Source organism: Calonectris borealis, chromosome 21 (assembly GCF_964195595.1).
Source record: "Calonectris borealis chromosome 21, bCalBor7.hap1.2, whole genome shotgun sequence".
In the NCBI taxonomy this organism is placed as follows: Eukaryota; Metazoa; Chordata; class Aves; order Procellariiformes; family Procellariidae; genus Calonectris; species Calonectris borealis.
In genome coordinates this window covers 2054468-2074321 of record NC_134332.1, presented here as the reverse complement: position 1 = coordinate 2074321, position 19854 = coordinate 2054468, and the positions used below count along the sequence as shown (strand labels likewise).

At 48.4% G+C, this 19854-nt stretch overlaps 1 protein-coding gene across 2 annotated transcripts; it reads right to left on the bottom strand.

The window, feature by feature from the left end:
- Window positions 1-2166: 2166 nt before the first annotated feature.
- On the bottom strand, window positions 2167-19640 carry CRAT (carnitine O-acetyltransferase). 2 transcript variants are annotated; one of them, XM_075170296.1, is made up of 15 exons: window positions 19529-19634; window positions 17020-17122; window positions 15362-15625; window positions 14766-14884; window positions 12507-12560; window positions 11329-11494; window positions 10574-10748; window positions 9909-10087; window positions 8760-8860; window positions 8175-8294; window positions 7543-7665; window positions 7063-7198; window positions 6508-6570; window positions 5852-5989; window positions 2167-5263 (listed from the first exon to the last, which is right to left on the bottom strand). In XM_075170296.1, exons 2-15 carry the CDS (start codon window positions 17047-17049, stop codon window positions 5048-5050), a joined length of 1884 nt encoding a protein of 627 aa, XP_075026397.1. In that variant the 5' UTR covers window positions 17050-17122; window positions 19529-19634; the 3' UTR covers window positions 2167-5047. The 2 variants fall into 2 exon arrangements, with proteins under 2 accessions (XP_075026397.1, XP_075026398.1); XM_075170297.1 differs by lacking the exon at window positions 17020-17122 and having other exon boundaries at window positions 19529-19640.
- Window positions 19641-19854: the final 214 nt, after the last annotated feature.

Sequence of the window (19854 nt, the reverse complement as noted above, 5' to 3'; positions counted from 1 at the left end):
TACAAAATTCAGTTGCTAGTCTCTGTCTTAAGCACTGGATTTTAAATTTTTTTCTGTTAAAGCTTAAGGGAGGGATTTTTAAGAATGAATAAAGTGACAACCGTAAATGAATAACAAGGCAAATGACTAGTAACTAGCTCAGCTGCTGTCTGAATTATTTCTCGAAGAGTCCCGATAGAATCCAACCGTGATAGAGCTTATCCTAGCAGAGACTCCTACCAGTTATTACAGTGGCTTGGTCGGGGTTCTGCAGCAGTAACCTTGAATGCCGAACTCCTACAAGCAAGTTTGCTTTCCGTCCTTCTTCCATCCCGATTCTTCATCTGGCCAGTCAGCTCTCTGGATGCTCTGTCCCTGTGGGGGTGCGTCTGCCATCTGTGTGTGCTGGTGATGCCTCCAACTCCTGTGATCCGCGAGTTAACCTGGCAAGGGCTATACTCAAAGTGCTTCAGGGCTGTGCATGGACACTTTCTGTATTTCTAGTATATAATGCAGCAGTTCAAGTGTAACTACAGGGGAGTATTTATTCAAAGCACAATTGACTTGAACTTTCACAGATAAAGGACAGCTTCTGAACTGGCTCAAAGGTCATCAGTGTGCCTTCGATGCAGTCATGTGAGCAGAGGTAAAATGACTGTCACATCTTGGTCTTGCTGCCTGTTTTACTGTCTCCACTTTAATCAGACTCCTGCATTATAAAGCTGCTTGAAGTGAGATGTCTTTCTGTTCATCTTGATTTTTATCTTTTTTTAAGTTTTCATCTGTGCCTGTTGCCATAGGAGTTTGTGTTTGTATGGAGTGGGAGCTGCTGTAGAGACTGTTGGACAAACCAGAGTGTTAACTGTAGAAAGCAGTGATCCTGATCTAGGAGATCAGGAATGAAGGCTGTTTAAATGTCTGTGTTTAAGTAGCTATGGGTAGTAAACTAACTGTTTTCAGTTGTTACAGCAAATATGTTTTTTTAAAGAACTGTTTCGTATTTGCGTAACATGAGCAATCCTGTTAACATCTGAAGGACCTGAGCACTGGATCTACTTTGAAGGTGCATCAGAATAAAGAGGCACCTCGCAGCTTTCACAAGGACATCTGATCTGACTCAGAACAGCTCTATTAAAATGAGACAGGACATCAGACAGGCCACATGACATGGTGGTACCATATGTTTTAGTTTGAAAGCTGGTACTAATCACTTACGTCTCGCAAAACCATTTATTTTCTCCTTGTATCTCTTGTAAGTGAACTTACAAAGCCAGAAGGGAGATCACAACTCTCTTCCCCAAGGACAAGGCTGAACGAGTGGATTGTTTCAAGAGTGGCTAGCACTTCCCTAGCCTCTCTTAAGCTGTTACGACAGACCGCTGGAAAAACTGTATGGGGAAGCACCTACTGAGAACTAGAGCATAGGGAAGAGGCTTCATCTCCTCATGGAGAGCAGTGCAGTGTATGTTCCACTCATGTTGCCTTCAAACCCAAGCTTCCTACAGTAATTCTTGGGGGTAAGGGAGAGGAAGAAGAGCTCTTGTAAGACACTATAATAAACTCTCCTCTGTTCTCTGAGTTGTTTGTAATCTGCATCTTTTGCCTACTTTTGCTGTGTCTTTCCAGAAATCTTTGCAATACTTGATATAGTAGAAATTCCTTAGTGATCCTGTGGATTTTCTTAACTAAATGGTGCTGTGCAGGAAAAAGATTTGAGCTCTGCCTTATATCCTACACTTGTATGAAGTCTCCTGCCACTAGTTTTCTGAAATGGAATATTTTCTTTGGAATATGTGGCTTTGCAAGCAGATGCTTTCTATTCCTCCCCTGTACTCAAGGGGGCTGGATGGAGATACTAAGACAATAAAAGGAAGGTGACAGAATGCTGTGGTTCACTGTTCTTGCTGTCCCCCCCCAAACATCCTCCCATAAGGGCAGTTATGTAACTTCTGCAGTGTCTAAGGAGATTTAAGCCTTTTTGTAGCACTTATCTGTTTATTGTGTTTCAGTTTCTTCCAAGAACATTTCAAAACTTTGCATGACATTACACTACTGAAACAATATTTAACACAGCTAAGCAGCAAAGCATGCAACACTACCAGGCTGTGTCATAAATTGCACTCATACCCCAAGAGTTATCTGAATATTTCCAGTCTATGCATTTCTTAAATTATTTGTGCCAAATCGGTAGTTTTTCTGGAACTTAAGTTTCTTGTACTTAATGTGCCTTTAAGACAATGGACATCTCTTGATAAAACAATCAGATAATCAGAAACAGGGAGGAGCATAGTATTCAGTAAGTCGACACCGAAAAAATTAAGAAGGTATGAATCAGGAGGACATCACATTTTAGAACTTGTACAATAAGAAGAGACATTTTAAAGGAAAAACCTTGTAATGATTTTAATGTCCTTTCAAGCACTTCAAAAATCAGCTTCATTCGTCTGAATTTCAGCTCCGTATATCATTAAGGAAGCATTAAGTGGTTTATGAATCTGGTATCTCTTTCAATGTGATAGTCTGCTTCTTGCAGCTGTACTCTGCTGAAGCTAGCGGGATATCCAGATTTAGATCTAGAATAGATCAATCCCATCTTCTGAGATACGGTCACAGCAGAGCGTACTTCTGCTTAATCTTTAATAGGCACTTTCCTTTGAGAGCCTTCCCCTTGGATGAGACAGAAGTAGAAAAGGGCCAGTCTCAAATACTTAAGTGGCAATACTGTAGCATCAGTGGTTGAAGGCATTGCAGACAGGGAAAAATAACTCATCCCCTAGCAACAGAGGTTGATTCAGTACGGGGGGAGGATTACTTTGGCAAAAGGAATATTTTTTTCAATGTAAAAGGCTCCATAAACCCAGATGTTATTCCAGTAAGGTTTGGTCTCATGTAGTATTTACACAATCGCTTACACCGTGATAATACTGAGTATCCTCTTGCAGTTTTCAGTCTAACTCATACAGAGGAGTCAACAGAGCAGGGACGCGTGCTCGCAGGTTTGTAGCGCTCCTGGTTTTTTTTAGACTATCTCACTCCATTCAGGATGCTTCTAAAAGATCAACTAAATCCATGTAGATGATGTGAAAGTGGCAGTTCATACAATCACTGGCTGTGCAGGTGAGTTTCAGTTAAATTTTCCTTTTTAAGGTTTATTTAGGTGTAAGATAAAAGCTTTGAAATAACATCCTTTTAGGAAAAAATGCAGTAGTGTTGGTTTGTGTCTTTCAAGAAGCGAGTTAGAATGATTTTTTTTTTTTCTTTAAAGAGATTTAGTGCAAATTTCTTCATATATGTTCACCAAGGCACTTTGATCATGTCCCTTGCTGTTCTATGATCAGAAAAGCAACAATTATGATCAAATTATTTCCCTGTAACAAAACAGGCCATCAGACTCCTCATGCTTCTTGTTTATGGTAATGTCCCAGCAGCCACGTCTTGAAGGGTGTGCAATTTAAATACTAAATTTCTGTTGCAGAAACAGTACTAGGATTCTTCATTACCATACGGTTTTACTAAATAAAAGTATAGGCAGGAGCTTGGATTCTGGCAGATTCATTGGAAGTAGTGCTTACAAAAATTCCTATGTTAAAATCGTATATTAATGTTTATGTATCATCTTTTACTGTCTCAAGTTTGTCAACTGAACATGAAAACACTATCATGAGATCATTCTCTCACAGAATAGAACTGGCACAAATCTGACTAACACTGCAGTAAGAAAAACCTCCAAGAGTGGGAGAAAAGGGGCAGTGCTGTTACTGCAGGAACAATGGCTGCCACAGTGGACAAACATCTACAGTGCCTCCATGTTCTCAGCTTTCTTCCTGCTTTTCAAGATTTTCTGCCTTGTTAAAGCAGAGTGATGTGAAAGAAGAGTGATTCTGCAGCTGTTTTCCCTTTGGCTCTAACAGATTGGAACTCTGTGGGCCAGAAACAGAAGTACGTTCTGGAGTTCCCGATCAGAAACATTCTTATTTGTCCACTACTTAGGCATAACACATTATGCACAAATACGTTGTTTCTGAAAGCAGGGTATAAAACCACATTGGCTTAACATGTGTGCCCCGAAGGAGACTAGGCATGTGGCCTTCTGGGTAGCAAACAGAAGGTCAGCATCTGTTTCTTTTCCTCAATTCCGAAGAAAGGTATAAGGAAGCAAGTGTCCTGCTAAATGCATAGGCAATCGCTTCTCATCTCTGCAAATGTTAAGGTACATAAAGCCAAAGCTAGCAAAACCTGTGTGAGAGAAGTTTTGTGGAAGCTTTGTGGGGGAAAAAGCTTTACGCTGAGCCTGAAGATCCATGGCGAGGACCACAACAGCAAGCTTAACAAAAAGCCCAGAACAACAACAACAACAACAAAAAAACCACCTTAGTTTGTCACGAATTATATTGTTGTTAATAGGGTCAGTGCAACAGAAAGGAGATCCCAGCATCCTAAAACGAGGGGAAGGGAACATTCCCAGGCCTGTAAGGCATGTAATGGTTGGAGTGCCTGGGATAAGTAGTGCGGTGCACTCCAACGAGACTGGATCTGCTCTGACTTAAGAACTTCTTTCTCCCCTTGCCAAAGTTCAATGGTGACATTTTGCCGGAGCAGCAGAAAAGTCTTCAGTCAAGTTTGAAAGATGCTGCGCTCTTCAGAAGACTAAACCAGCAAAAAGACTTGGTCTTACAGTAGTTCCATCATATAATAAACATTTCCTGCTTTTCCTGGAGGAGAACTACCTTCCTCACCAAATGGATTTAGATACTGGGTAAGGATTGTGCTTTCTGTATTCCTTTACAGTAAGTTCCATAAAATCATATCTCAGTCCTCTTTGAGGACAGGAAGGTGCACTTTGCATTGATGGGAGAGGACCAGTCAGTTCTACTTCGGCTTAAGACAGTTTCTTCTCACCACTAATATCTGTGGATGACTATTCTGTAACCTCTTGCTGAAAACAAATGGTAGATGCCCTCCTAGGTTCCAGGGCAAGCTGTCCCCTCAATCATTTTCTGAGGAACTGGGAACTTCAGTGCATGAGGGATAACCCCTCTAGTTGGGGGTTTTACATCACATTTGCCTCTTACAGTTTGGATTTGGGACTGGACTGGAGCAAGATCCTCATGTCTAGCAGTGCTTTCTCAAGATAATGGGCCATGCGGGCTGCGTTTGTGTCAGCACAGCTGTTGAATGCTGAAATTGCAAAGTTGATGTGTTCATCCATCGGGTTGTAACAGATTCCATAGCCATCTGGAACCACGGGACCAAAACACATCACACAGTCTGTCTTTGCTGGGACCTGTGGAGACAATGTGATTAAAAACTTCTAACCAGCCAGAGAGAAATGTAGCCATCAAATGCTAACAGCTCTGTCAACAGTAGAAGAAACTGCCATCTCCTGAAGATGCTCTAGAAGAGGCCTTTTTGGTCAGACCCACCTACCGCCACACACATGCTGGATTCTGCCATTTAGTATCAGTGTGTTTTCCTACGCATTTGCAAAGGAGCACTTCTCCTCCCCGAGGTAAGCTTGTAGTAAGCCACAAGCAGAACTATGTATCAGTAAGAATCACAGCACAGCAGATGAACGTAGAGCTATTCTGGCAGCTAACGTCAATTGCTATCACTTGCAGGTAGACACCAGACACGTCTGGTGATCTTGGCCTTGGTTATGCTGGTGTTTTACAGGGTTGAGAGGGACGGGGGACCCTCGGATCAGATACAAGATCAGATCTGCAGCTTCATGGGACTGGTAGCAGGCTTAAAAATTTCCATCCCCAAATGAAGATTAGTTTCAAACAGAAGGAAATGAAGGAGAAATGCGGAGAAGAAAGGCAGCGAAAATAAACAAAGAGAGCATTTCCGTCTTTGCTCAGATGAGTCCTACCTGGCTGGTTGAGAGATTGAAGTGCATTGCAACAGCATATGCTGTGTCCATGAAGAGTTCAGGCATGCTCACTAGGTCCTCAATAGCTTGAAGCTTCAAGCCTAAGAGGTGACGGTCTATTGCATTGCCCCTTATTGCCTGCAAGGAAGGAGGACTAGGTGAAAGTCTGTCTAGCAGGCAAGTGAGCAAAACTATCGATTTCTTTGAGTTAAAGAAGAAAGCACTTCTAAAAGATCTCTGTTTAAACTTAGAAGGAAACTAGATCTTGCCTTTAGGACCAGTAGTCCGCCTTGTTTGTAAGGACTGTGAAATTAAACACACAGTGGAACCAACCTTATAGTTCCTGCCTATGGGCTCCGACTGGTTTAAGGGGTCCTCAGGCAACTTTGGCATTTACCAGCCACAGTGAGAACTGAAGCTATTTTCGTATTGGATCCTCTCCTTTAGGTCAGTCACAAGGGACACTTAAACCACTAGCTGGAGAGAAAGCCTCCAGTCTGCGGCCGAGAGCACTGTCCGGTCAGAGTTAGACCCATGCAACAGCACTAACAGCCACATCGCTATGTCAGCAGAGAAAGCTCTTAAGGTCTCGTCTTTCACCAGAACCCTCATTTGCTATGTAGAACCCCAATTCTGTCTGCATAGAGGACACTCACCATATCGGTGTATTCCCTGTGGGCCTGCGTAGCTCTCCTCAGCAAGTCTGCTTTCTCCTGGTCCTGAGAACACACAGATCTGTCTGTAAGTTTTTCTGCAGAATGGAAAACCTCATTCTGGCTGTTCCTCTAGGATGGAGGGCATTTCTGCCTTCTGTATCTATACTAGACTAATTTTTAGATTTACTAGATTTAATTTTTAAATCATTTTGTTTGGCTGTGTTGCTTCATTCTGAATGGAGTTCTCCATCCATCAGTAGCAGAACTTAGTTTGAGTAGCTAAACAGACTTTTAGAAGGGACATACTTCTTTCTGGTGGGATTAGAAATGTCCACATGTTGTTTCCCAGGCTTTCAATACATGGGAAAGGAAAGCCAAATGAAACCCAAGGTGTGTAATTATACACTCCAAGCTATGTTTTAGCTCAACTTTGTGTCGGGTGCAGTTCTGCTTAGCTGAAACCAGCTGACACAGGGTTAGCCAAATTCCAGCTGTAGCAGCTTTCCTCTTTTTCTGGAGTGGAGTCCTCTTACTCCACTTCTTTGAGATCCTCACCGATTTGTCAGGGCTGTCCATTGATTGCACAAAATTAAGAGAGTCTACAGAAGCGGAGCGGATGGTGTCTGTGCGGCCCAGGCGGAACATCCTTAGCGATGCACTCTCATAGGTGGCACAGGTGTGGCCGTACATCCTGTAAGATGGAGAGGAAAGTCACAGAAGTGAGTTTGTCCTGAGAGGAGTGGCATCTTGTGAAGCAGAACAACTCAGGGGAAGACTTTATGTGAGTGAGTCCCATTGACAGCTGATCTCTGACGCTTCCTTACTACAACTGTACACACACGGGGGTTAATCTCGCCTGTTGCTTGGCAGCTGCCACAAGTGAGATTTGCTGTTCAGCCCCAGTGCATGGGGAAAACATGGGACTTAGGAAGCAGGCCGTAGCAGCCTGCGAAAGATCTGTCTGTGACCCCTTTATCAAGCTCACATATTTGAGTCTGATGAAGAGGTTGAGAAGCTACCTATTGGTGGTCTTACCTGTAATATGCTAGCTGCAAGGCCAGCTGGATAAAAGCATCAGGACTTATCTTCTCTGACTTGGGGAAAGTTTTCCCAAATTGATGAAAGACCATGACTTTGACATCCAGGTCTTCGACCATTCTGCAAGGAAAGAAAAAGGAAGTGTTCCTTTGCCTCTTGCTTGTTCTTGTAACGTAAAGGTATGGACTTTGCTTTCACAAGGCTCAGAGAGAGCAGGCTATTTGGATCTGATCTACGCAGGGACAGAGAGAGCTCAGTCACACACAGACTTGTTTGGGCAGCACTATGGACATGAGCTTTTTTGGCCACCACTGAAAATCTTCACCAGGTTAGATGAGCTTGTGTGCATGTGTATGCTCTAGGATCCCTAGTTAGATCCAGTAAAGCCTTGCTCTTTCTCAGTGAAGTGGGATGGATCAGCAATTACCCCCTTCCAGCACCTCTGACTTGATTCCTGGCAGGCGGCTTTGGTGTGCTTTTAGCTAGGTTCAATGCTGTTGACCCAAGAAGTCACTGGGAAAACTCCTTGGCTGCAGTGGGGGAAGCCTCATTTAAACCACTGACACATTCCAAAGGGGGACATGAATTACTCGGTCGCTCACCAGACCTCTCCACTGCTTCATACTTACATGTTGAGGTTCTGCTTTGCCTTCTCTATGTCATTCTTGATTTCTGGGGTGATATTAAACCGCAGCTTTTTGGGCATTGGCAAAGGAATCATGGGCGATCTTACCAGCTCAGGTTTCTTCCTGCATAGAGAAACGATTATGTTTAACCAGACCTTTAACATGAGGCTCAGCTAAGCACACCAGCGCCTGGGTAGAAATGCACAGATCTTCCCTAACACCTTGTGACACTAATCACAGGCTGAAAAATTCTTTATAGTGCCGTTACCGTGTTTTTTGAAGGGTATGAATGAAATGATTTCTGCGCCTTCTGCCCAAAAGAAACACCCCTCCTAGGCAAAAGCCCTGTTAACTCTGAACAGTGTAATTCCCTGAGAATGGAAGCGGTAGCAAAACTTATCAGAGTAGCTTGGCCACTCGGTTCTCTTCATGAATATAAGAACGGCAGTACCCAAGTAGCATATCACTACCGTTTCTCCAGAACAAACTCCTAGGAGGTGAGCTGCGAAGAGGCACGTTCTTGGGGAGCAGGTGGTTTAAAACCTATCATCTCCAGTGCTGAGGAAAAGTAGAGGAGGCAGGACTCACGTGTACTCCACGATGTGATCCAGAAGCGCAACAATGGGTGGGCCTTCCGAGGGAGCATGCTCATATACAAGACCACAGGAGCCATCTTCGGCAATGATGAACTATGAGAGAAGCATGAGAGGACAGTGTTGAAGACAGACATCCAGTGTGTGAAGCAGGAGCTATCCAGAGGGATCTTAGTATCTCACTGCTCTGTATCAGAACGGACAGAGATCCTATCCTTGTGCACTGGAAAGATAACACAAAGGTCTCATTTAGCAATGGAAGTCTTTCAGCAGGCCTAGAAGATCTGATAGCACTGTGGCAGTTTTGCAAAATCAACTGATAAGAGTGTGCCCGATAGATACACTGGTGCGCTCAGTATCCTGGCAATACAGAGTGGTTCAATGGGTTTGGTTTACTTAGATGCACACATAATACAGGAATAATATCACCATGTGGCTTACCCTTACTTGTCAATTAGCTGGAACATCTAAGCTTTATCCCATCAATGAAGAGTTCCAAATAGGAACAAAATAGCTGAAAACACTGAAAACGTTATGAAGAATTCAGCAGATATGAGAAGAATCTTTTAAAGCACCATTGTTACTATCCACGAGCCAGGATACACCAATTAATGAAGGAGAAGCTTGAATAGCAGCTGCTGTTGAAGGCTCTTGTCAGGACTGAATGGAGAAGAGATCAGAGGGATGCCTCGGGATGGCAGTTGATGTTTGAAAAAACAAAACAAAAGAGCCATTGGGCAGCTTCTGGCAGAAACAGGAAAAATGACAAGCCTAGAGGAGATACAAGGAACAGACCTCCCTACGTTTGGGCTGCCTCCAAGCAGACGAAGCATTGTTCACCGCAGGCAGAAAATTGATTTACAAGGAACACAAAGGACTGCTACACTGAATAAGTATGGGCAGAGGCAGTAAAAGAAACAAAAGTCCCTGAGGCAGGAATGAGTGCTTGTGGTGACTGCAAGGGAAACTATAGGATCTCATACTGTCAGCCACCACACCTTGTCTCCCCTATTTGTCCACTCTCTTGATATAAGGAAAACTTTCCTGCAAAAGGTTTCTGGGATTTCTTGGACCTTTGTAGTCTCAGGAAAAAGCAGCTCCTCCAGACCCGTGTCTTCAGCATCGTTAGAGCAGCAGCACTTACTTGAAGGGTTTTGTCGAACCATCGGTTCCCACTGTTCCAGCGACTGCCTCCGCCATGCAGCATCTGAGCGGCCACGCGGCTCTTGTAGATGTCCTCAGACACCCGTGGCATAGGCGCATCAAGGCAGACAGTGCAAATGCTCTTCTCAATTGTACGCACAGATTCCTTGTTGGTCTTATCTGGGAGAGAAACGGACAGCAAAGAAGAAATGGGAGTTGAAAAACTTGCATTTTAATTGGAGGGAGATTTAAATTTGAAAGAGCAGGTTTGAAGGACCCAGGGTGGTTGGATTCCCATTGTACTTCAATGCAATATTGGTCATTTAGGGATGTATACAATAATTAAGATTGTAGCCAGCTGGGTTGTTACAGATGCAAGCATGCTGTATTCACCCTCCTTTTGTCACGTTTCGTACATCCCATCCCAACAAACTCTAGGATTTCAGGTCTAACAAACCAAGCTTCAGACTTTCACCTGTGTACCCTCCAAAACAGAAATAACAATACTTTGCAATGAAATCAGGTTGCTGCTTTGAGGTGGAAAGCTCATGTTATCTGTCCAGAACAAGCTTCCAAAGGAGAGAACTGAGCAGAGCACAGTGGTGAGGATGGTAGTTCAAGTTCAAAGGTGTTTGTTAGCACTTGCATGTTAGGGGCTCTACAGACCTTTCAGAAGGTTGTTGTAGGCTTTTGCCCAGCTGTTTCGGTGGTTGGTGGTGAGGATCCCAATAGGTTCTTTGTTTGTTTGGAGAGAGGTGTTCCATATCTTCTCCAGCTGAATGAAGAGCTGGTCAGTGGTAAGGGGACTTCCATCACTGTTGTAAACATCCAGCTCAAAGAACTGAAGGTGAGAAGAGCAGACAAGGACACAGACAGAACGTGAGAGATCTTTATTGTCCAGCCCCAGAAACAAGGAACTTTGAGGAGGCAAGACCTGACCTAAGAACTTAGCTTGTAAGCAGACCTTTGAAGGATGCTCAGAATTGAGAGACCCAAGTCCAACTTCCCTTGCAGGGCATAAATACAGTCCAGGTTTTAAGAAGCTCGGAAACCATGGTAATGAGGGCCAAAACACAAGAGGAATTCCCGTTTCTAAGACTACGCCATGATGGTAGGGTTTGTTATACAATTTCCAATTCCAGACACAATCTCTGGGCTTTGAGAGACAGGAATTGCAGGGACAAGAAACAGAGAAGAGAGCGTTTTTCTGCCTCGTAGTCTGTGGCTCACACACACGGCAATCCCAGCTGTCGGCCAACTAAGGCCAAAGGGGATAAAGGAAGCAGGAATGAAGTGGCAAACCTTGTTTGAGAAAACAAACCAGAGACTTTTCTGTTGTTCCCTTTCCTCTGGACCACAGCTAGCTGAAAGGGACACCTGCATCTAAACGAACCCCCTCGAAAGCTCAGGAGCTGCCGTACCTGGAAGTTGTGAACCACTGTGATGTGTCTGGACTGCTTTTTGCCTGTGGCATAGTTGACAATGGAGTCCCGCTTGGCCCCGGGAATGCGGCAGGATGAGAGGATCTGGTAGTACTGGTTCATGCAGAGGGGCTTCCCACCCATGTACTCCACCGGGAGGGTCTCACTGGAGACACAGCAAGGTAAGGAGGAAGGGGAAGAGAAAACACAGCGGTGAGAAGGCCTGCACTCCCCAGACGAGCGGCAGAGGCTCAGCCATGCAGCTCCTGTCACTCACTCCAGCAAGACCGAAATGTGTTGGTGCTGGCGGTATAAGGGGGCCGTCCTTCCCCATTCCTACCAGCTTTCTTAGTAGGGACTACAAAAAATGTCTGTTTGCCAGCCTTTCATTTAGGAAGGGAAAAAACACTATCTTCTCTGTAACCCCAGAGAAATGGATCTCTGGACTACATAGCTTAGCGTACACTATGTTGTCTGCAGAGCAGTATCCAGGGCACAATATACTGGGAGATGCACTGTTTCCAGTGAAATGGCAGAAAGAGGTTTTCAGCTATAATCTTGAGTGGGGGGTGTCTATGTGCTATCTATGACCCGTGAACCAGACTGGGACTCAGTCGATCACCTGAGCAGTCATATTCCAGCTACCCCTCTCATGGTTGGCCCTGAGCCTGGCCTGAATTTGGATGTAAGGGAGTGATGTTGGTAATGTGTTGGTAAACGTATTTTTGGAATATAAATAAGGCATGTTCAGCAGAGGTTTTTTGGTGATCAGAAGAAAAGAGGTAGGGAGGAACAAGTTTCTCTAGAGCTCATCCCGTCTAGCTGGGAGATGAGAAACACCAGAAACCCAAAAGGAGAGAAACAAATTCCTGCTGCCTGAGCTGTAACTTGTTCTGTGGGCAAACAAAAGTATGTAGCTCCACAGGACTGTCAGTCAGGCTCGCTCCCTCTAAGCACGTACATGTGCCAAAGAAAGTATTAAGGTAAACAAAGAACATGAAGAAAGAAAAGTAGATTTGTTTTTTTCCAGTGGTGGTGACCTTGGCAGTGAGCAGTGATGTTGATTTCAATATCTCTTTTCAAATATGTGCTGTCTACTCTTGCCTTTCTACTTGTCAGAGAGATTTATTGACTAGGCGCAGCCTCCCTATGACAGTAAGGAACATGTGAGAACTCACTTGTCAATCATGGTCTTGAAATCCAGGATGCCCTCGATCAGCTTGGCAGCAAACCTGGAAAAATACCGAATGTAACAAGTTGAGATTCAAATGCAGAACATCTGGGGCTGAGGAACTAGCTGGGGAGGACTAGCAGAGCTTCCCTCTGCTCCTTAGCAAGTTCAGCCTTTCTGCCAAGCCCCTGTTGTGCCCATCTCTGGTTGGCTCGTGCAGCCACTCCGGGGTTGTGATCTGAGATTGCTGGATAGTCCTACCATGTAGCACTTCTTTTTTTATGTCTCTTACTGTATAACCAAGGAACTCTGGACAACTTTCAAGAAAGCGGGGTTCAGTCCATGTGCATAAATGACCCTCTAACAGCAGCATTTTTTACTGACGTGGTGATTTTATCACATCCTAGTTCTGAGTCTCAGCATTGAAACAGGACCAAGAAAAGAGGATTTCTGCCCTTCCCTGTCCAGGGGCCACCTCTGAGTTTCAAGCCAAGATGCAGCTGTATCTCCCCGCACCCAAGACTCACCACTGCTGGCTTAGTTCCCACCCAATGCTCTGCTGCTAATGCAACTCTGCAGAGCATTGAGGGATCAGAAATAAATGCAGACACGCTGCACGCTGACACCGAGGTGTTGTGTTTACCAGGATCAACATAAATACTGCCAATGCCAACTCCCAGCAGGGAGGGAGGCTGTGACAAGCCACATCAAACTGGTTAGCTTGGGAGTGACTGGTGGGCCTACTCTGACCTGGGAGCATGGGAGGAAGGAGGCAGGAGGTCACTGTGACAAAAGGTTGCAGTTAGCTGAGCTTCAAAGTGGTGCAAGCATTTGGCATTTGCAGGCAGTGTCATCTAGATTTGCTCAGCCTACCCATCCCTAGTAAAGATCAAAGGATGTAACTTCAAGAACCTAAGGCATCCTGCAAAGTAGTTTTCAATGAAAATTTCCCCGCCTTATTGCAAAACCTGAGGAAGTAAAACAGCTGGGAAACAACAGTGAGAGAGCCTGTGTTCCCTTCCAGAGAGCAACAGGGAGCAGAGTTAGGGCTTGAGGGGGAGACGTGGGAGAGGTTAGCTGACTTGTTTTCAGCCAGCAGCGTTGCCAGATTAAGGAATGGAGAACTCCACTTTCTAAACTTGCCTTCTGGTTTCTGAAGCTTTAGTCTCAAGCCACGCTGTTAATCATCTTTCTGCAGCCACAAACTATACAAATATGCATTTAAGTTGTATTTTACGTGGGAGCTCAGATTCTCATGCAGCTGCTCGATTCCACTGGCTGGGGCACTGGTACTGCTCCACATCTTACCTTCTATTTGGATAACTTGAGAGTGAATAATATGAGAAGGAGCTTTCAAAGACGTTTGTCTGGTCTTGCACTGTCCCTGTAAGGCTCACCCTCTGCACCCCTCGGGGGTATCCAAGGGAGTGGAAGAGAGGATTTGTTTTCAGCCTCATTGCTCCCCTGGCTGGTACTTTTGATCTGCCAGAGCAGCGGTGACTGGTAACTGTGGCGAAGGTAACCCTGCATAAAGGTCAATGCTAAAGTTTTGCAGGTGGATTTAACACAGTCGTAGTGGTGGTTAAAAATTAAAGGGAGCCCCCATGGAAGACAGGACATGGCAGGGTTTGATCGCAAGGAAAAACTGGGGGTGGAGAGAGGCTGGTGACTGTTAAGTTTTCCAAACTCCACAAAGTAAAAAGATTGGATTCCATAAATCCACAAGTGAAATGACACAATAGGGGACAGTCCCCTGCAGGAACAGACTGGCTGATAGTTCCTCAGCAGGTTCGCCCATCCCTTTAAACTAGCAAACTCCATTTCTGGTTGGTCTCCCTCATGAGCCTGGGCTAGTTTTCATGCCTCCTTTAACTGCACACACAATCTTAGTGCCTCGTAGTCTTCACTACGTCAGATATATCCTCACGATGCCTCCACCCAGCAATGCGGCCATCTTGCAATGAAGATCTGTGCTAGAGCGCAGACCAAAACCTACATTTTTAGTCCCAGTTTAGCACCTGAACCACTGGACTCTTCATTTTTCCCTCTTGATGAAATATTTAGTCTGGTGCAACCAGGAGTCTCCTTACAGCCTGGCAGCCTTTCCTCATCTGTACAGCCCTCTTGCAGAGCACAGACAGCTATCAAACCTGGGGACCACGTGCTATTTACTTTCTTTCCCAATCAGCCTGAACACCCTCCTCCCTGTCCAGCAGAGACAGCTCATCCCATCCTACACCTAGGGGAAGGTAGAAAAGGACTTTACCTGAGCTGACCTTGTCGATCCAGAAAATCCTGCTTAGGTAAAACCACACCTGGGCTGGAGTGGACCACAACTGGCAGGCGATACTCCAGGTACGCTGTCTTCAGCCACCAGTCTGAGAGCTGGGACGGAGAAAGGCAACATGCAGGCATGGTGTCTGCTGCTGTTTGACCCAAGCCCAGCTGAACGGTCTCAGCACCCTGCCCCCAGCTCTGCCCCACGCTTTTCAAACTGTTTGGGTTTTACGCCCTGCACGTGGAAGGGCAGAGGGGGATTTGAGCAAGGCAGTGGGGGGTCTTGGTGCAGGGCTGAAGCAGAGGGTTCCCTTCAACTTCTCGGGGCAGCTGTGTGATGCTAACAGGTCAGAGGCTTCAGCAGCCACAGACAGGGTCAGCGACTCCCTGTTCTGCCCTAAATCTCTCTGCTCACCCAAGTCCGGGTGAGGAGCTTGCCCAGCTCAGGGAGGTCAGCAGCAGACTGGTCATGAAGGCGATGCCATAAACACGCAGGTGCCAGTGGATGCAGCCAGGACATTGGAGAGGTGTGGATCAGACCTCCGCCCTCCCTAACCAGAGCCCGGGGCCAGGGTCTCGACCTACCCAGTTCTCTGTTTTCTTGGCTCTTCTCTCCAGGCCTTTCTGCAGCCTCTCCCCAACGCCTCCCGGCTTGCGGAACTCAGCCACCAGCTCCTGCGTGTGGTTCAGCTCCTCCTCGCTGATGATGGGCTGCAGAGCCAGCAGGTAGCGGTCCAGTGTTTGCTGGAGCGGCGGCACGGGGAGACGGGGCAACGCTTCCTGATGAAGTTGGAATCTGCCTGGGATCTTGCCTAAAGCCGTCGGCTTCAGCAGGCCGTAGGGCCTGGCCTGCAAAGCACAGAGCAAATGTCGAGACAAAACTTCCCCCTAACGTGCATGAGGTAGCAAATAACCTGGATCTGGGAGCCTCCATTCCAACCTCTCCGAGGGCGCACAGATGTCTCAGCATGGGAGCAGAGCACACAAAGGGCAAACGCAAGGCGCAGGTCTACTGACTGCATGCTAGAGATGGTTGTAGGACATCCAGAAAAGCTGCAAAAGAGAAACTTGATCTCCCAAGATTCTGATTCTCAGCTCATCAGAGGAAATGCTGCCAGGATAATGATACACCTCCTGCTCTCTGGGCACCTTCCAGCTGAGAGTCTCTTTGTGTTCGACAAAGTCAAACCCTTCCATCCCATGGTAAGTGGGAAGAGAGCAAGTTGTGAAAGAAATACTCATCTTACATCAACAGTACTGTCAGAACTGTTTCATTACTTCTTACAACAGCGTTAAGGCTACAAAGTTAAGCATAACCCTTGTGCCAAATCAAGCCACCCTTTGGGCTTTGAAGAGGCAGAATTTAGGTAAGTTTGGGGCAGGATTAAAATGCCTCTTCTCTGACTGGCAAGGAATTGTACATCACCAGTGATGGTCAGGGAAGGACTGGTTGTGATGTGAGGCCTTGGGGCAATGCTCTTTATGCTGGTGAACCTCCCAGTTACCGGAGGACCCAGCTATATTAAGAGAACCTCTATCCAGTTGTAGCGGGATGGGACTGGCCAAATTACAGGAGCCTTTGGAGAGGGAACGGGGAGAGCTGTTCAGGAAATTGTGGGTGATGCCAGCAGGCTCCTGGGATCCGATGGGGTCATGTGGGAGCGAAAGCCTTAGAAAGCACCGTAGCATCTCCCTGGGCAGAGAAATGAAACAGAGCAAACTCAGCTGCTAATCAGACAATGACCTTGCCAGTTTTCCCCCAAAAGAACAGCAACATCCTCTTGGGTGAACAGGGTTGGATACCCTTTGGCTTGAAGATGTTTAAATTGTACTCTAGAAGTTTTGAGTTCCCTCTGCTCCTCCCCACCTGTTGGATTTACTGAATCAGACGCTCTCCTACAGGGCTCTGGACTTGTATCCTCAGTGCACTGCGGATGCAAAGCTAATCAGAACATGCCCTTTGATTTCCAAGGCAATGAGAAAATAGCTGTCCCCCCACCTCCTCCCAGGAGTTAAGCACAGAGAAGAAGAAAGAGCGAGCTAAATCTGCAAGGTGACAAAGCCTCTGCGTGGTGCTGAACCCCCAGAGAAAATGCTCTTTGTAGGACCTGGCAAGAACTACAGGATCAAGGTTTGGAGAAGAAATGTTAAAAATGAGAAGGGGGAATTACCGAAGCATGAAAGGAGAGCGGGGCTGGGAAGAAATGAAGGGTGTTAATCATGGCAGTGTGGGCATACTGTACCTTCTCTGCTTGGTCCTGCTTCCTATCCATGGCTGGGAGGACAGAAAAGATCGTAAACCTCTCCCTCGGCCTGTCTCGGTTTCCTCTTCCACCTGACAATGCGCTGCCCGTGCAGGGCGTCACCTCATTAGCAAACTGCCACATGACCGCTCTGATCAGAGCGCTCAAGGCCAGACACATGCCCAGGAGAGGACGGGGGTGATCAGAACATCAGGTTGCGTCAACCGCTATGAAGGCACCTTTCTGGGAAGCCCTCCTGTGGCCACTGACTGTCAGCCCTGCGTTGCCCGGCCAGTGCCTGCTGATCAACACTGTGTGGGCAGTCTCTCTCCGATCGACAGCTCTGGGCCTGCAGCCACGGCAGAAGTGAAGGTGCTGGGGACATTGTTCCCTCAGCCTTTGCCTGGACCATGAAACTACAATGGCCGTTGTGAGAGAAGCCTGAACGTCAGGCAGGAGAGACCCCAATTTACATCCTGGAAGCAGGTGACTCTGTGGGCTGTCACCAGATGGGACAAGCTGCAGGGAGGACTTAATGTGGGCGGTGGGGAATTTAGTCCCTTTGCGCAGGCAAAGGTGGCCAGAGGGTGCTGGATGAGGACAGCTCTCCAGCGGGAACTGCACAGTGACCCAGCGTCACTGTAGGTGATGGCAGGATTAGCTGGAGATGGGGGCAAATTCAGTTTGGAGCTAAAGGTGGTATCTTAACTGCCCTCACGCCCCATGCATGTGTGGTCCTTATTCCAAGCTGAGACTTTGGGGAGTTCTGGGTTGTCAACCCTTAAAAAAAAAAAGGTATCTCCAAAGCAGGGCAACAACAGGACTGCGCAGTCGCAAAGAATCGCCCCCTCCTTCGTGTCGGTCTAATCGATCGAGAGGCAGACAAGCAGAGTCTTCTACATAGCTAAGCTCAAGTATGATGATTCCAAACAAACAGTGTCGGATTTTCCCTGGAGTAACTGAAAATCCCAAACCAAATGAATTGAAGACACTGCTTGTTAAAACGTGGAGTGGATTTCTCTCCTCTTTTATGTCCTCTGCTTGTTTGGTTTGAGGTCAAACTCAAGCGTTTGGTGGGAGGAGGAATAACGATCGCAGCTGAACAGAGGAAGCAGCTGGCAGCAAACAGAGCAGCAGTCCACCTTTCCCCGCAAGCAACAGGGAAAACGAACACCAGCAGAGAGCGGGGCGTGCAGACACGGCCAGCTCGCGGGCTGGCGTTGCTCCCGAGCCACGTTCCAACGCAGCAGATGACCTTTTCCAGAGCCTGCAAAGCTGGTGGGAAATCCACCTGCAGCCTGGGGCTGGGGGGCAGGAGGCATTTCAGAGCAGTGTCTGATTCCCAGCACGGCCACAACATTTAGTGTCAGGTGACAGAGGTTTGTCTTTTTCTTTTCTTTTTAAACTAGAAGCTGGAGACGCCCTCAAGCCCAGAGACAACCAGCCCTGCCTGGCCCCTAAAAAAGTGTCTCAGGGAGTGAATCCATCATGTCGCTGCTGTCATCGCGCCCTGCTCCTCCTCCCCCGGGGTCCATCAGTGTTTGCAATAATCAGTTGCTCAGACCAGGCGCGGGGCTGACAGCTCTGCCGCCCGTGTAGCCCTCCCCCGGCTTGCGGGGAAAGCTGTGTTTGCAAGGCGAAGCCTGCAGCCACAGATGGCGGCTACCTGGCCTTCCCTGGCCCCTGCCAGCCATGGCCAGCACCCCCCTTCCCCGCTCACCCACCCCACGCCCTCCATCTCCCACGGCTCTGGTGAAGGCTCCGCCGCTGCCGCAAGGCTCGTGAAGAAACCAAGCCGGCTCGGAGGATTCGCTTCAGCAACGTCCCTGCCCGGCACCCGGCACAAGCAGCGCCCTCACGGCTCCCCGCTGGTGGCCAGGCCCCTTCCACCCCTCCTCACAACCGGGATCCTCGTCCGAGAGGAAGACGTGGCCGCAGGGCGCCTTCATCACCGCCCTTTGGGTCCTCACCGCGGCAGCCGGGCGTCTCCTCCGGGGTTGGGGAGCGGGGCCGGGCAGCAATGCCGGGGGTCGGGCCAGGGTGGGCCTTCGTGCTGGAGCCCTGCGGGGCCATCTCCTCCCCTGCCCCTTCTAAACGGAGCCATCTCCTCCCCTCCCCCTTCTAAACGGAGCCACCTCCTCCCCTGCCCCTTCTAAACGGAGCCATCTCCTCCCCTGCCCCTTCTAAACGCCTCCGGGCAGCTCGAAGCGGCACAACCCGCCGGGACACCCGTGCGGCGGGGCCGTGGCGTAGGCCCGAGCCCCGGCCCCCGGCGGCTCCTGCCCGTCGTCCAGGCCCGGGGCTGGCCGGGCGCCGAGTGCCACCTGCCCGGCACGGGGAAGCCGCCGGGACCACCCGGCCGCCGCCGGCCCCTTCCCTCCCGGCCCCCGGCGGGTGGCGCGGCCCGGCCGCCATCTCACGCCCCCCCCCGGCCCCGTCCCGGACCGGCCAGAGGGCCCCCCCGGTGTCCCCGCGGCGCCCCCGCCCTCGGACGCGGCGGAGCACTTACCACAGCCCTTGTCATGAAGGCCAGCATGGCTCCGCGCCCGCCCGCGGCCCCTCCGGCCGCCGCCCGCCGCAAGGACACCGGCGACACCGGGCGCCGCCGCCGCCCCGCCGCCCCGCTCGGCCGCCAGGGGGCGGGGCCGCCACGCCGCCATCTTGGAGCGGGGCGAAGCCCGCGCCGCCATCTTGGGGAAGGGCAGGGTCCCGCTGTGAGGGGACGGAGCGCCGCGGCCGGTGTCGGAGCGGGGATGCGGCCGCTCTGTCATCTGCCTTCTCCGGGAGATGGTGAGAAGAGTCCTCCTGCCCGCCGAGGCGCGCCTCCCCCCCCCT

What these genes read in the sequence shown, in the direction of transcription:
- CRAT (XM_075170296.1), bottom strand. Translation starts at nt 17,049, where the DNA reads ATGGATAGGAAGCAGGACCAAGCAGAGAAG. An exon ending in GATCACATCGTGGAGTACAC is followed by an intron (nt 8,295 to 8,759) that starts GTGAGTCCTGCC and finishes TTCTCTATGCAG; the next exon opens with GAAGAAACCTGAGCTGGTAA. An exon ending in TCAATCTCTCAACCAGCCAG is followed by an intron (nt 5,264 to 5,851) that starts GTAGGACTCATC and finishes TTGTCTCCACAG; the next exon opens with GTCCCAGCAAAGACAGACTG.